The following is a 14,967-nucleotide window of genomic DNA, read 5'->3' on the forward strand; positions in this document are numbered from 1 at the left end:
TGTACTAGTACGCTCATCGTCTTCACAAGTAGGACAATTCAGGGCCTTCCACAACTATACGGTTGTGCAAACAAGCGGTGCAACTTTATCAAACTCGTGAGGCTAAAGTGTGCACTAACTGACATACGTGCCCTACTAGTACTGCTAATGAAGCTATTCATTCTACTATTGTGCTGAACTGTTGGACTTGTGAGGAAAAAGAATGCACGAGTGCGCCTTTGAATGGAGTTTGTGGCTATTGAATAAAAGCTCAGGGCACTCGTAGAACAACTATGCCTCTAGCAATGCTTTTTTTCTCCACCAATTTCACAATCACAGAAAACCTTTGACATACTAACGGGACAACTACATATTACATGTAAGACAAAAGTAGTAATTGGCATTTCGGTCTACTAGTACAGTTCAGGGGGCTACTGGTGTGGGGCACACGTCTACTCATTGGGTTAGTAGTTCAGCACAACACAGGAGTTTACTAGTAAGGTTACATCCAAGTAGGTTAAAAATGGCTTTAGCTGTGGCAAAAACATTACCACTGTAAAGACACCCTCATTCTATTAGTATGTAGTCTGCTAAGTCTCATAAGTGAGGAAAAAGAGCATCTAAGTATATCCTGAATACCAAGGTTGTGGAATAAATGCTCAAATCCTTTCCATCTGCTTCTGTCGGCAGACATCGATGAGTGTGAGCTTCAAAATGGCGGTTGCGATCACTTCTGCAGGAACACCATCGGCAGCTTTGAGTGCAACTGCAGAAAAGGCTTCAAGTTGCTGACGGATGAACGTTCATGTCAAGGTATGGCCTGCACCTCATTGCTTTGTGTGGAAAAAAAATTGCGCTTTTCCATTGAAAAAGATCATCCTAGGAGAGCGTTGTGTTTGAATGTTAAAATAAATTTCCCCATAGGAAATAATGCAAGTGGGAATGATCTGTTGTAGGGGCAGAGTAATGTTTGGCAAAGTAACATTTAAACCATTTTTTGCTGTCTGACAATTAAAAAAATCAAGTGGAAGTCTAATACAACCCCCCCCCCCCCCCCCCCCAGCCCCCAAATAAAACTATGAATTTAGTGTTACGTCACACAAGGCGGTGGACATTTTGTGCAAAACATAGAGATACAGCTGTTATATAGAGTATGAAATAATTTGATAGCCAAAACCTTATTTTTGCAGGATTTTCTGATTGTCAGATTTCCCTTGAAATGATGACAAGGAAGGACACTCATAATCACTCTTGCTGCAATATATCCTTTTGTTGAGCTACAAAATTCACCTGACCTAAATCTTCTTCTAATTTACTCCAACAAGAATTATTTTTTTTACCCTCATCTCCAAACAAGTCCAAATCTCTTCACTCCAATATACCACTTCAGAATCAATAAATCTTTATTTACATAATATGACAAAAACAGAAAAACCTTCAATAAAATACATCAAACTCACCAGAGATTATGATGCAGTTCACCTTTCTTTGCAACTGCCTGTCTGTGTAAGCTAGCTCTAGCAGTTCTACGTGATTCTCTCAAAATGCCCCAAAAATCCTTTTCCAGGTTGAAACAGGCGGCAACGTTATTTATTGACCTGTCATCGCAAATTTTTTTTTTTCTTGAAAAGTACACCTTGAAAATAGAAATTTCAAGAGTGTCGTTCATTAGCAAATTGACGACACTCTTGCGTACATTTTTTTACCACAATTTTTATCTGCGAACCAGTTTTAGTCTGACATCATCCTCCCCCGTAAATAAAGTGTGCATATTTAGCGTCCAGCTCCGGCCTCCCTGTGTGGAGTTTGCATGTTCTCCCCGGGCCTGCGTGGGTTTTCTCCGGGTGCTCCGGTTTCCTCCCACATTCCAAAAACATGCGTGGCAGGCTGATTGAACACTCTAAATTGTCCCTAGGTGTGAGTGTGAGTGCGAATGGTTGTTCGTTTCTGTGTGCCCTGCGATTGGCTGGCAACCGATTCAGGGTGTCCCCCGCCTACTGCCCGAAGACAGCTGGGATAGGCTCCAGCACCCCCCGCGACCCTAGTGAGGATCAAGCGGCTCGGAAGATGAATGAATATTTAGCGTAACTCACAGGTGTCAAACTGAAGGCCCGGCGGCCAGATCTGGTTCGCCAGTTCATTTTATGTGGCCCGCAAAAGTAAATCATGTCAACTTGCTAAAATCGGGGCAAATTTCACAATACTGTAATTTTGTTACCCTGTTTACATCCACTTGAACAATAATTGAATCAACTATTATGATTTACTTTACTGATTTGAAAACTAGTAATCTATTATTTTGTTGTATAATAATTTTGTGGTTTTACTGTCATAACGACCCTCTGAGGAAGGCATGATTCAAAATTGGCCCACAACTAAAATAAGTTTGACACCCCTGGCGTAACCAATTCGAGGTATAAACAAAGCAGAATATTTAGCTGAACCAACCAGAGGACTGAAAATTGCTAACATCACTCTGAGCCTGCGTGAAGGCACGAAGTGGCGAATCTAAAATCTGATTGGTGAAAAAAAACCCATCTATTTCAGCGATGCAATGAACTGAAGATAATTGACTGTTGGGAATGAGTTATTGCAATTTAAGTTATACATGTAGGTCAGTGCGACCACTAGTGCTTGGGCCTTGGTAAAAATATTAGCTTTGTAACACATGCTAGACTGATAGTAGCTGCATAGTTAAAAGATTACTTTCTTCTCCCCTGTAATTATTGCCACAGCCAGAGCCGTTTGAACGTTCATTCAAATGCACCTGTTTGTCTGCGTGGATGGGAAATCCCTCCTCATGAACAGTTCTCTGTTTTATGTCACGTGATTTTTTTGTTTTTTTTTATTACAGATATAGACGAGTGCTTCTTTGAGCGGACGTGTGATCACACGTGCGTCAACTCCCCCGGTAGCTTTCAGTGTCTGTGCAACAAAGGCTACACCATGTACGGACTGGCCCACTGTGGAGGTGAGATCAGGCTAGGTAGAACTTCAGACGCGTGAATGCGCAGAGAAACACTACGCTCACAATTTCTAGGGATATTGTAGGCTGAAGTGCACACTCACCTTGACGGGTGTTCTTAATTTGACCATCTCTAAACTTTTGGATGCACATGTCTAACTGTTCCATATTTTAGTATGCTACAGGGTGTTTGTATCTGTATCAATTTTTTTATACGGTGGTGCACACTGTTTTGAGCAATATGCTTTTTTGGGGGGTGGGGGGGGGGGGGGTCGACGGCATTGTTCAATGGCACTGTTGAGCCTCACTAAACCAGTAACACCGATTGTTATTTCAAACATTTAAAAAAAATTCTAATGAGATTTCTCCAAAACTTTCCAAAGATAATACCGTAATGTTTTCTTTTGATCAACATATCATAATTGCACTGTGTCCATGTAGCCCAAAAAGGTTATCAGAAACGTTAAAAGCAACTCTCAGTCCGAGCTGACTTCCTCTCTCTTCTTAGACATAAATGAATGCAGCGTCAACAATGGCGGTTGTGAGCAGGGTTGTGAGAACACCCAGGGTGGGTTTGAATGCTCCTGCAACCCTGGCTACAAGCTCCACTGGAACAAAAAGGACTGTATTGGTAAGTCAAAGCCTCCTCTGCATGAAAAGATGCCATTTTGAACAAACCTCAAGCATGTATGACATTTTTGGAAGACGGAGGGAGTGTGGGACAAAAACAGGAGATACTTTGAATTCTGTTCTCTTTTCTCTTGTATTTTCACACGCTCACTTTCTCGTGTGCGCTTGTACAATAATCAGAGCCGTGCTGTCCTCGCCGTCCAAATATTGGGTTCCTCTTCCTTTTGCCACTTTCCAACGCGTTCCTCTTTTACCTTGGAGTTTTATTGTGGTTTCTATCTAGAGGCAGAGGGTTTACCACCTGCAAAAGCCACCTCGAAACCTACATTGAACTGTAGCAAGCAGGAGGGAGGCGACCGCTGTTTCCTGACATGCCAGTCTCAAGTTCATATCAGCAGTGGTGAGTTTGATCAAGCGAAAGCGCAGCGCTCAAAGCGACAAACCCTTTAATGGCACTTTTATTTCCACTGCTGTTTGTGTGTGTGGGTGCGTGCGTGGGTGTGTGTATAGATAAATTGAGAGAGAGCTATACATGCTTACATTGGTTTGTGTGGCCCAATCCATTACAGCTGAAAGTGTTGATAAAAAATATCAAAAATAAAACCGAGAAAACATGATCGGTTTACCTATGGTGAGAGCAGTTAGCTTGATTATGTCATTTCGACAAAAAAATAAAATTAGAATGCTATATAGAATGTTTATTCTACATTGTACCCAAATGGTTCTTTGGTTTGCAAGCATAAGGGTAGAATTTAGTAACCATAAGATACTATTTAGCACAGATTCTTAGTGGTTATGGGTGCTGATAAATAGCACCGAGCAGTTCTTCTATGCGTACCAGCCAAAGTATCATTTGGGTACTATGTAGAACCGCCATTTATGTATGTATTTATTTATTTATTTATAGAATACACTGAGTCAGCTTGTCCACTTTTTTCCCATATCTTTCTGTTGTTGGCTGAAGGTGTGTCAGTGGCATGGTGGCATTCATGCTGAGAGACACAACTTTAGATCCTAATTACTACAAATTAAAATCTGCACGTTTTATCTGTTACATTTGATCAATAAATGGGTCAATGTGAAAGATAAAAGGGAATTTTAAGCGGTGTGTAAGATTTTGTGATGGTTTCAGGATTAACTTTAGAATTACATTTTGTGTCAGGGCAACTGTAATAACGCAAAAAGTGGATGTTTTATTTTAATATGCATGGTTAATTTGAAGTTTCATGGGGACCAAGGATGAAAATGTCCTCCAATCCTGGAATGATCACTAAACTCTGACCAAATTCTTGGAAACACGCTTGCTTCGAACAGCACTCAACTTGCCTTTAGTGCCGCCCTTGATGGCCTTCCGTTTCTAGCCCACGTAACACTTCCTGCATCTGCTTCATATTGTGCACCGTTCAAAAGGATTTGTCATCCCTTCATTCACAACCGCGGCCTTTAATAATCCTGTAGTTGTTAGATCTCAGACAGACAAAAAAAAAATCCACATCCTCTGCTTATGACGGAGTCATTCAAATGAACTCGGAGGCTAAGATGCACTCTACAAAGACATTCAACTGCACGACATGGACAAAAGAATCGGGGCACTTGGCATGGACAGGAAGCGAAAAGCTCCACCTGCAACTACTACAGCTTCCGCACACCTGGAAAGAGTTTCTATAACATGTCCTGTGGTCCAACTTGTGAGTATAAAGAGCATACTAGTACATGGGCCTTCTATTTTTGTGTTAATAGGGTCCAGGAGCATAGTACAGCGTGGCTCAGTTGTATTACTAGTGGAGCACAGTAGTTGACTCGTAAGGATGAATTGCATACTAGTTAATCTGAAGTGACGCTGGTAGTGGACAAAATGTTAGGAGCAAGACACAGTTATTCTAGTACGCTGAATTGTCTTACTAGTGAGGACAAATAGGGTATTAGTACATGGACCTTAAACTGACTAATAAGGACGTCGAATACAGACTTCTATTGAAACGCACACGGGGGGATATTGAATTAATGCCTCATGGCAAGGCGTTGGTACACGCAGACGCTTTTATGTTTGAAAATCATTATAAACACCATTAGTCCCGTGCATGTAATTAAACCTTATTCTAATGACATGCTCCCGCCGTCAAGAATGTGAAGTCGACCTCAATGGTGCTGTGTTGTTATAAAACATGATTTAAACATTAACCCTCTGTGGAATCTGTTGTGCAAATAGTCGTCAACACCCTTCCGCAGACAGACGCATCGTGTTCTTACATGCTGCTCGCTTGCCTTTGTGGCCCTAAGTTTTGTATGTGCCGCGGCCTCTTGTGTGTGTTTTCAGGGACGGAGGATTCATACACCGTGACCTGTGGAATGCCATTGCCCTGCTTGGCTGACGCACAAAAGAACAACAGTGGCTTGCAATGCTTCGGCAAGTACAAAACACAGGCGATTCGTGGCAAGATTGTCGTCACTGAGGCTTTGAGTGTTTTTACCGGGTGTTTACTTTAATCACAATGACAAGATTTTTTGTTTTTGTTTTTTACCTAGCTCCAGAATTGTCTGGCGTGCCTCGCATTAAGACCACAGCGACATTCAAGTCGGGCACGACCAAGTGCAACTTAAAAAGAAGCCAGGAGCGACTCAGGGAGAGCTTGAACTCGGCACGCTCAGGTACACACGTTTTGAAAATACAACACAAGTGCACTCAACTTAGGCAAGGAAGCACATTCGATAACCTAATGGCCTCCTCCTCCAAAGTGTGTATGTGTGTGGGGGGCGGGGGTGGTAGAGATCGCTGTTGGATTAGACTTCGTTGTAGTGAATCTTGTCGTGAGGCAAGAGCAGAGAAAAAGATTTCTTATAACGCAACAGGGTTTTTTTTCGTTGTAAAGTGGGAATGGTGTTAATGCATGAAGATGTTTTCACACTAGGGGGTATTTTCGCCCATGTGGGTTTCGTTGTAAAGGCATTTCACTGTATTGTCATATTGGTACAATTTTACAATGTGGGCCAACAATGAAGAAATTATGTTGTGTAGTCAATATATACATTCTAGAAATGTATTGTTTCCTCAAAATAACTCAACAAACAGCCTTTAATGTCTATACCATCAGAAAATTGAGAGCACCCCTGAGTGAAAATGTTTTTGGGTTTTTCTGGCAGTGCCTTGTCAAGTTGTTGTTACAGAACACATTTCAAATAACATTACAAAAGGAAAAGAAACTCCTTCGATACCACTGCAGGATATTTGACAAGTGACTTATAAACACAAATCTAAACAAATGTATATGCACACAGTATCTCACAAAACACACACCTCACATTTTTGTAAAGTTTTTATTCTATCTTTGTATGGGGAAAAAAAAACACTGAAGAAATTACACTTTGCTACAGTGTAAAGTAGTAAGTCTACAGCTTGTGTAACATTACCTTCCAAATAATACATAGCTCATAACACCTAAACATCTGGCCACCAAAGTGAGTCCAAAGAAAAATGTAGAAAATAAATATATCAATCGTATTCAATTATTAAAGTATACAAGTGTGACACGGAGTTAGACTGATGAGCACGTCCGTCTCACAATGCAGAGGTGCAAGGGTTCGATTCCAGGCTCCGGCCTTCCTGTGTGGAGTTTGCATGTTCTCCCCGTGCCTGCGTGGGTTTTCTCCGGGTACTCCGGTTTCCTCCCACATTCCAAAAAACATGCATAGTAGATTGATTGATTGCTCTAAATTGTCCCGAAGTGTGACTGGTTGTTGTTTGTCTATTAATGTGTGCCCTGCGCTTGGCCGGCAACCACTTCAGCTGGGATAGGCTCCAGCACGCTCGCGAGCCTTGTGAGGATAATGGTCGATTCAGATAATGGATAGATGGAAGTATACAATAAGAGCTCCTTTCACATTGCCATTAGGCACAAAGGAGGTCCAGAGTTTTATCCCCTCTTGTTCCAGAGTCTGCTTGTTGTGTGAAGTTGTTCTTCAGTCAGAGACAGCAGCATGATTGAAGTCTCCACTGTGTGTCGAGGGTGTTCATAACTTGTGAGGGCTTCAGTCTGAAGGTTGAATGTAAACAAACAACTGCAGTTTTATAACAGTCGTTATTTTTTTCTATTGGGGAATAACACAAATGGTTGGGGAATGGTTGAAACCCCCAGGCCCATTTAGTCTGATCTCTCGCTTCATTTAATTTGAATATCCTGGTGTGGGCAGGAATGCATTTTTCACTGAGAGGAGGGCGATTCTCCATAAAAGAAAATAGCACGTCTAAAACAACAACTTCTTTGGATAAAGCTTTGTATAACTTACAAAAGAACTTTTGTGAGCTCCCCTCTAAAGACGATCAAGCATACATGATGGCCGCTTCAAAACAAAGCCAAAAAGCAGACGCATATGTGAAAGAAATTTGTGGGCCTAGTGATGTGGTTTGGTTTGTCTTGCCGGTCTTGGCGCACCACCTCGTCTGCCAGTGACAAGCGTGGGTGGAATTAGCGCAAGACTCTTTTACGGGCCACTCTGAGCCCGGGCTGTAAATCAAATGTGGTCTGAATGTTTTGGTTCATGTAAAGGGCTTCTGTGTGCCACTAAATCTATGACAGTGTTACAACATAACGGAACTTCCTATTCCATCTCAATTTGCACGACGATACTTATTGATCGTTTGACAGTCGATGATGCTCTCCCACTGTCTACAGACAGCAGGTTTCTCTTCACCGAGAATGTGCAGTTCAGCTACGTAAGCTTGCGCTGCACCTCGTCGGCGCACCGAGGGCGCAGCCGCCACGGGAGGAAAGCAGCCGAAGAGGATGGCTCATCCATCACGGCCGAGTTTGAGCTGGATGTGAACCTAGAGGAGGTAACAGGTTGGTCTCTGCCTGCCTGCCTGCCTGCAGTCTTTGCTTCCTCGTCTCCTCCTGTTGCTTCTGTCTGTGAAAGTATCTCCTGTTTTGAGTGTGCTGCAATGGTGGTGGACTGTACCTTGGGGCTCAAGGATCTCATGTTTAGATATTAATGTCACGACTTATTCCTGGGCGAAAGTGTGTCTTTATCTTGAGGGTTTTTGTCTCCATGCATGTCCACATTTGCATGCCAGCCTCCAAGGAAGGCATCAATTGACACCGAACACAAAGGTGACATCTTTCCTCCCCTCCTGGAGACAGTTGTGGTATCTCGCTCTTCTCTCAGCAGAGGGCTGCGACCTGAACTGCATGAGACGACGTTCTGAGAAAAGGCTGAGGAAGACCATCCGCACCCTGAGGAAGTCCATCAACCGGGAACAGTTCCACCTCCACTTTGCCGGCTCGGACTACGAGCTGGCCAAGAATCTGGCGCAGCCGGCGGAAGGAGCAGGACGCTGCTTGGCGGGACAGGTGCTGGTGGGCAGGAGGTGTGGTGAGTTCGCTTTTTACTCTATTTTGTACAGTGATTATGTTTGTTTATGGTATGTACATTCATTAGCATGAATGCTAGGCTTTGTTTATGGGAAAATAAAAACCCTGAACTTAAGTAATGACTCGGTTACAATGTATTGCACAATAAAAATAAATGTTTAAACAAACAATTGATGGTAAAAGATGAAATGCACATTTATTGATTGTGCCTAAAGACATTGCAAAGTGGATTCAGAGATTTCTTTCTAAATTTGTGATGCATTTTGGAATATAATTGCTGAAAGTGTGTTTACACTTCGTACTGTGTAGTACTGTAATAATTATAGAAATATGGTGCTGAACGTTTTTTTCACCATGACACGTTTCCTGATTTTTTTGGGTGGTGGCTAAAAAACACACGATGGGAAGCCCTTTCCCCACTTTATATGAACTTGAACCCCTTGGTTCGCATTAGCAGTTCTCTAGGCAGCTAGCTAGCCTACACCCCGAAAATCCATCTTCCCTTCAGATAGTCCGCTGGCATGTCTGCTTTAAATAGTGTGCCTTGTTGTCAGTGAGTGTGTGCACATCATGCAGAGAGCAGGGAAAGAACTAGCTGAGGGAAAGTCAGATTTGACAGCCAGTGTGCACCGGGGCTTCGGGCTGGGCTGGTGTGAGTGTTTTCGAGCTCCACGTTGTTGACCGTGAGTGTGCGCAGGGAAAGGTGGAGGTTCTAACTTGAATTAACTCTAACTTGACAGCCAAGGTGTCGGTCAGCTGGCATAGCTGTTTTAAGAGTGCCTCGTTGTAACTGTTAACTCCTTTACCTTTTTTTGCTGCTTCATTGTTAAAACAATACTGCCAAATTCCTTTTTAGGATCGCTTCTCAACACATTTAGTGTATTAACCGATGCATATCGAAAACAGTATAAGAGGCCTTCCCTACTATAAATCCTCCCTTACATGAGGCATCTGACTGTGTTATTGGGAAAGGTGTCGATGTATTTTCATGAGTTTGTAATATGTGACTCTGATATACTGTCTCATGATGTGAGTAAGGGAGATCTTAAGTGCTATGTTCTCAGATCAACATTAAGCAGTCCAATGTCCATAGTAGGCGTGGACATGTTATTTAGAAGAAAAGAGGTGGTGGCGGAGGTGGAGTGGGGGTGAGTGAAAGGCATTCTTAACCTCCAGCTCTTTAAAGGAGCTATATTTTCCCCTCCTCCTCCTCCTCCTCCTCCTCCTCCTCCCCCACCTCCCGCTTTGGCTTAGCTCTGCAGTTTGGTGCCATTCATTGAAAAGCCCACTCAGAGCAACGAGGCGCTCTACCGCAAGGCAACTTCCAGTGCATTCTGAGAGGTGCGCTTTCACTTTCTACCGACTTCGGCAGCGTGCTCGGCTTCATTCGCCTCGACGGGCCGCTGCTATCCTTTGAGCTGGTTAAGTTGTGATCACTCTTGAGGCACTGACAGGTTAAGAATTAACGAGTCGATATAAACAGTGACTAAATGAACTGGGGTTTTTTTTTTTGTTCCTTGTTTGTTTTAAGTTGTTTAGGAAGTCTTTTTGATTGAAGCTGGCAGCTTGAGTGTGGCTTGTCCCCCACCGCTCTCCTGTTGCATCCAAAGTGCCCCCCAGCCGGGGCCACTTTGCATGACCCCCAGTCACTAAACTGCTAAAGAGAATTGACTTCAGCCACACCATGGGAATCAATTAGCATCAGCTGTTTGGGCCCCGGCATGATGGGCGTGAGCAGCGATTGGGCCGAGCAGAATGGGGGGATTCAGAAAGCTGATCCCTTTTATTGGGTTCAGCTCCTTACCACTGTGATACCCGAGTGTTTTCCTATGTCATCAAGTGGGCAAAGACTGAGGGCTTGAATAGAGGTGAAAGGTCTTTCAAACCTCTTTGGGGCCATCAATTGGAGGACTATGGATGCACTCTTTGCATTTGAAAGGCTTCAAGGTTTTTTTCTTTCTTTCACTCTCACTCCGTCTCTTCTCTCACTGTTTCCCTCTGTCAAATAAAAGCTGTTCGGACAATACGATGATGGCTCCTCATGCTCTTTCACGGTAAACAATGGGCCTTCCAAAAATCGTACCGCTCTCGAGAGAATTATATTTTCTTTTCTTTCAGCAGGGAAAATTGAACAATTTGCTTAACCTCACGTAATTAATTAACGCCTTTGTGAGCACTGAAAGTTCGGATTCTAGATTTATTCTCCCGAGTCGAGTTCTTAAGAATAGGTTCCCGAAATTAATTACAGGCATCAGTCTGAAAGGGAGGAACCCAAGCAAAGAGTCCCTTTAATTAGGCGTTTAAGAGATAAGAGGAAAATGCGCTCTTTGATTTGCTTCTGTGTTTGGGGCCTTACGGCAACATTAAAAGTAATTTGGCGAGCCACAGCAGCCGTGCTCCATCAAGTCGTCGGAGGCAGCTGCGGAGAGCCCGGGTGCTCTTTTGTCTCAGCTTTTTACAAGAATGCATTTGGCGTCGGGTTTGCAACGGCTATTAATGACCCGGCGAAGCACTTTTTATGTGCCCCTGACCGTAGTTTACTGGATGTGCTGAAGTTTCTGACATAATTATGAGGGAGCGCATGCATGCCTTCACGTGTTGTGTGTACGTATCGGCTCACGCAGGAGGTATGCGTAGCTTAGTTAGTGTCAATTACAGGTTTTATCATTTCTATCCCAAATGCCTTATGTGAAAAAAAAGATTGATTAGAAGCAGTTGTTATTTGTATTGTTTTATTCCACACAGTTGTATTAAGTGCGATGAGCACTTCAGTTTTACACATTTCTTGAGTCAACCGGAATTTGGTAATAATTTCTTATGAGCAAACACATTATCCTAAAGCATAGTTGCCCAAGTCATTTTCAACTTACTGTCACAATATTACCCAAAAAATAAAAATGTCCATGTGCTTGCTAAAAAAAAGCGTTGCCATTCTGCCTGTGTAGATTCGCAGTTATTGACGGAATGGTAATTAATCCACAAAGATTGTTAGTTCAGTTGGTTCAGCCTTTTCTTGCTTTCCGAAAATGTTAAAAAAGGATTCAGGACATTTTGCAGTTGGTTTGAAGACTTTGTATATTTATTTTAAGAGCATCTACAATATAATTTGTTCACATGAACAAATATTAAATCTATTTATTAATATGACGCGAGTCATTCAACTAGTATGCCGAGTTGACAAAACGAGTGAGGACAAGCAGCATACAACTGAGCACAAGGACCTTAAACTGGATGTCAAAGATGCAGTTGTGCTGTGAAACGAATTTCCATAATGTTATCTGTTTGTTAAGATGAGATTGTTGGAGTGTGGAACCGAAATGCTGTTTTCAGTAAATGCTGGCTTCCCTGGAATATCACTTCACCAATGTTATGCTGAAGTAAAGCGTACTTCTTGCTGGGGAAAAAAAGAGCTGGTGAGTGCTTTCAAAGAAACAGCACTTATCCCAGTGTGAAAATCTGCTGCGAATTAGCGTGTGATTTGAAAGACAGCGGGCTTCGTCACCTGTGCGTCAGATCCTTTTAAAGGCAGCTGATGTGCTGATGAAGTCTGGCTTGCTTTAATTTTATGTTCTTGTTACACACTTGAAGTGCAGCGTTGATGGTGTAAATCTGCCGTGTTGTCAGGGCCGTTTGATTTGTTGTCTGGCTTCCCCTCTCATGGCTTTTGCGGCGGGGTTGCTCGATTGACACGCCACATACTGATCTGTCTTTTAAATGGTTGTTAATTATAAGTGCAGACAACATTTAGCATTGGACTTCCAATGCTTTGTTTTTGTTTTATGAGGAGACCGGCTCAGGTACAGAAGCACCAAGATGCCACATTACAAGACTATTTTTATTTAGGGGATTGTATTTTTCTTTTGTCCCATACACGACAAAACATTCACTGTGTTGAATAAACACAAGCGTGACATGTTTTCTGTTTTTTTTTTTTTTTTGGAGCAACGTTCTTCACTTATGTGTTAAATACCAATCCCACTCCTCACCTGTCCAACAGTGAGCTGCAGTGTTGGCACATACTATGATGGCGACCAGGGGAGGTGTGTGACATGTCCAGCTGGTACCTATCAGGACGAGGAAGGCCAGATGTCCTGCGAGGTGTGCCCCACACCTGAAGGAAAGGACGTCGCCAAAGTGGCGGGAGCTCGAAACGTCTCCGAGTGCGGAGGTAAAAATTTAGCATCTAAGAAGACATTTAAGCACCCCAAAAATTACCTAAAAAAAAAATTCCACCTTCATAGCCAACGTTGGAATACAGTAGCTAGTAGGCCTATGTGTTCTTTAAAAATGAGACTGAGGTTTGATTCCTAAAAACTATGTGTAATATTATTGTAATCTACTGTGACATTATGCACAGTTTTAACATTAGTACAGCACTCAAGCTGCAAAAAATGAAAGCTGACTTAAATGATGATTCAGTTGAATTGTGTCGCAATTTAAGGTTAAAGAAAATCTATACCAAATGTTTTCAAATACAGTGGTCAGTTCTTAAAGATTCAATGTATATGTATTGAACTTAAGTTAAATACAACTGAACTGTACTTGATTTGATCATATGCCACTAGAGGGAGCCCACTCTAGTTCTCATAGTCAAGACATGGGAGTGAGATTTGGCCCTGCGCATCAGTTTACATGACCCGCTAAAGCAAATGTCTTTGTTTTGAGCATTTGAGCATTTGTTCTTTTCATTTTGTCAGAAAATCAATTCGCTTTTATTTTAACCAAATCTGTTCTTAACATAAACTACACAATAATTTGCAGAGAAGGGATAAGGGTCAAGCCTAAATCCGAAGAGCAAAAATCCACAAATAGCTGGGGTCACCCCAAAAGTTAAAAGATAAATTAAACAATAAATAAATATAATTTCTGACAAATTAGGGGGGTTGTGAATAAGCAGGGGATGTGTGCCATTAAAAAAAAGCAACATCAGCAGAGGTTTTTGTGAAGAATGAAAAATAACTTGCCCAAGTCCCAACAGACTGAGTTCATGCTGTTAAAAACCAAAAATAACAGGAGAAAACACACTTGATTTTTTTTTTCCTTGAAAGTACTAAGTATGACCCACCAAACGGAATCCAACATAAGAATGTTGGCCGAGAGGTGTATTCAAGATTGTCACAATTTGATAATGCGAATAAATGAAACGTTGACAGTCAAATGAGAAAGCTGGGCAATACAAAAGCCAGCTTGCAACTCGTTTTTTTCACAATGAGAAACCACACAAGATGCGACGGTGCCTTGATAAGGATGTTCTGTCAGAAATTCTCTGCTTTGTGTAAGACCAAAGAAAGACGAGTTTAGAGGCGAACTTATCTTCTTTGGGAATAAACGCTGAGGGCGAGCCACCATGTTTTGCTCTCCCCGCCTGTCGTTATCGCACTCAGCATGTGGCGTGATGCCATAGTTTAAATCCACATCTCCACTGACAGACTAAACAAAAAGATTTATCTGTAGCCTCCCAGAGGCGCCCACTTTGTATTAGTCAACCAGATACTACGTGTGATGTGATTGGAGATAAAAAAATTGAAAAACAAAAAAAAGACATGACTTTTTTTCCCTCCAACATCTGCTTTCTTGTTGTCATGGAAGCAGTTGCAACACATCAGTTCTTGCTAAACGTGTGTGTTCAGGTCAGTGCCCCCCAGGTCAATTCTCCCAAGATGGCTTCACCCCTTGCCTGTTGTGTCCTCTGGGATCGTACCAGCCAGAAGTGGGACGTACCACCTGCTTCCCTTGTGGGGGTAACCTGGTCACCAAGCGCAGCGGTGCCGTCACCTTTCAAGAGTGTGAGACCAAAGGTGTGTTGCTTCTTATTTTTTTTATTTTTTTATTTTTTTTCTTGCTTACTATGTAAACAACTACTGTTGTGTTCAGATACAGCGGCATGGCTTTGATATTCTTGATATCCACCTTAAGTTCCATGTACTAGTACATGCTTGTCCTCACAACACTGAAAAAATGGTGTCTTGCTTAACTGCATTTTTTTCTCCAAGTGGTCACACAAAATAAAAGCATCTGGATCCAAAT

The 14,967-nt window shown here is 42.3% G+C and overlaps 1 protein-coding gene across 4 annotated transcripts in view; it reads left to right on the top strand.

Moving 5' to 3' along the window:
- Positions 1 to 14,967, top strand: part of scube2 (signal peptide, CUB domain, EGF-like 2) — a 38,376-nt gene that overhangs the window by 18,252 nt on the left and 5,157 nt on the right. For 2 of the 4 annotated variants that reach the window (XM_052063621.1, XM_052063623.1), the window contains exons 9-18: positions 670 to 792; positions 2,834 to 2,950; positions 3,453 to 3,575; positions 3,858 to 3,974; positions 5,892 to 5,981; positions 6,101 to 6,223; positions 8,245 to 8,412; positions 8,735 to 8,941; positions 12,938 to 13,108; positions 14,571 to 14,738. In XM_052063621.1, the coding sequence (XP_051919581.1) occupies positions 670 to 792; positions 2,834 to 2,950; positions 3,453 to 3,575; positions 3,858 to 3,974; positions 5,892 to 5,981; positions 6,101 to 6,223; positions 8,245 to 8,412; positions 8,735 to 8,941; positions 12,938 to 13,108; positions 14,571 to 14,738 (1,407 nt within the window). The remainder of the gene's footprint in view (positions 1 to 669; positions 793 to 2,833; positions 2,951 to 3,452; positions 3,576 to 3,857; positions 3,975 to 5,891; positions 5,982 to 6,100; positions 6,224 to 8,244; positions 8,413 to 8,734; positions 8,942 to 12,937; positions 13,109 to 14,570; positions 14,739 to 14,967) is intronic. The other 2 variants (XM_052063624.1, XM_052063625.1) reach the window with 2 other exon arrangements.

This window comes from Hippocampus zosterae, chromosome 4, assembly GCF_025434085.1.
Source record: "Hippocampus zosterae strain Florida chromosome 4, ASM2543408v3, whole genome shotgun sequence".
Lineage (NCBI taxonomy): Eukaryota > Metazoa > Chordata > Actinopteri > Syngnathiformes > Syngnathidae > Hippocampus > Hippocampus zosterae.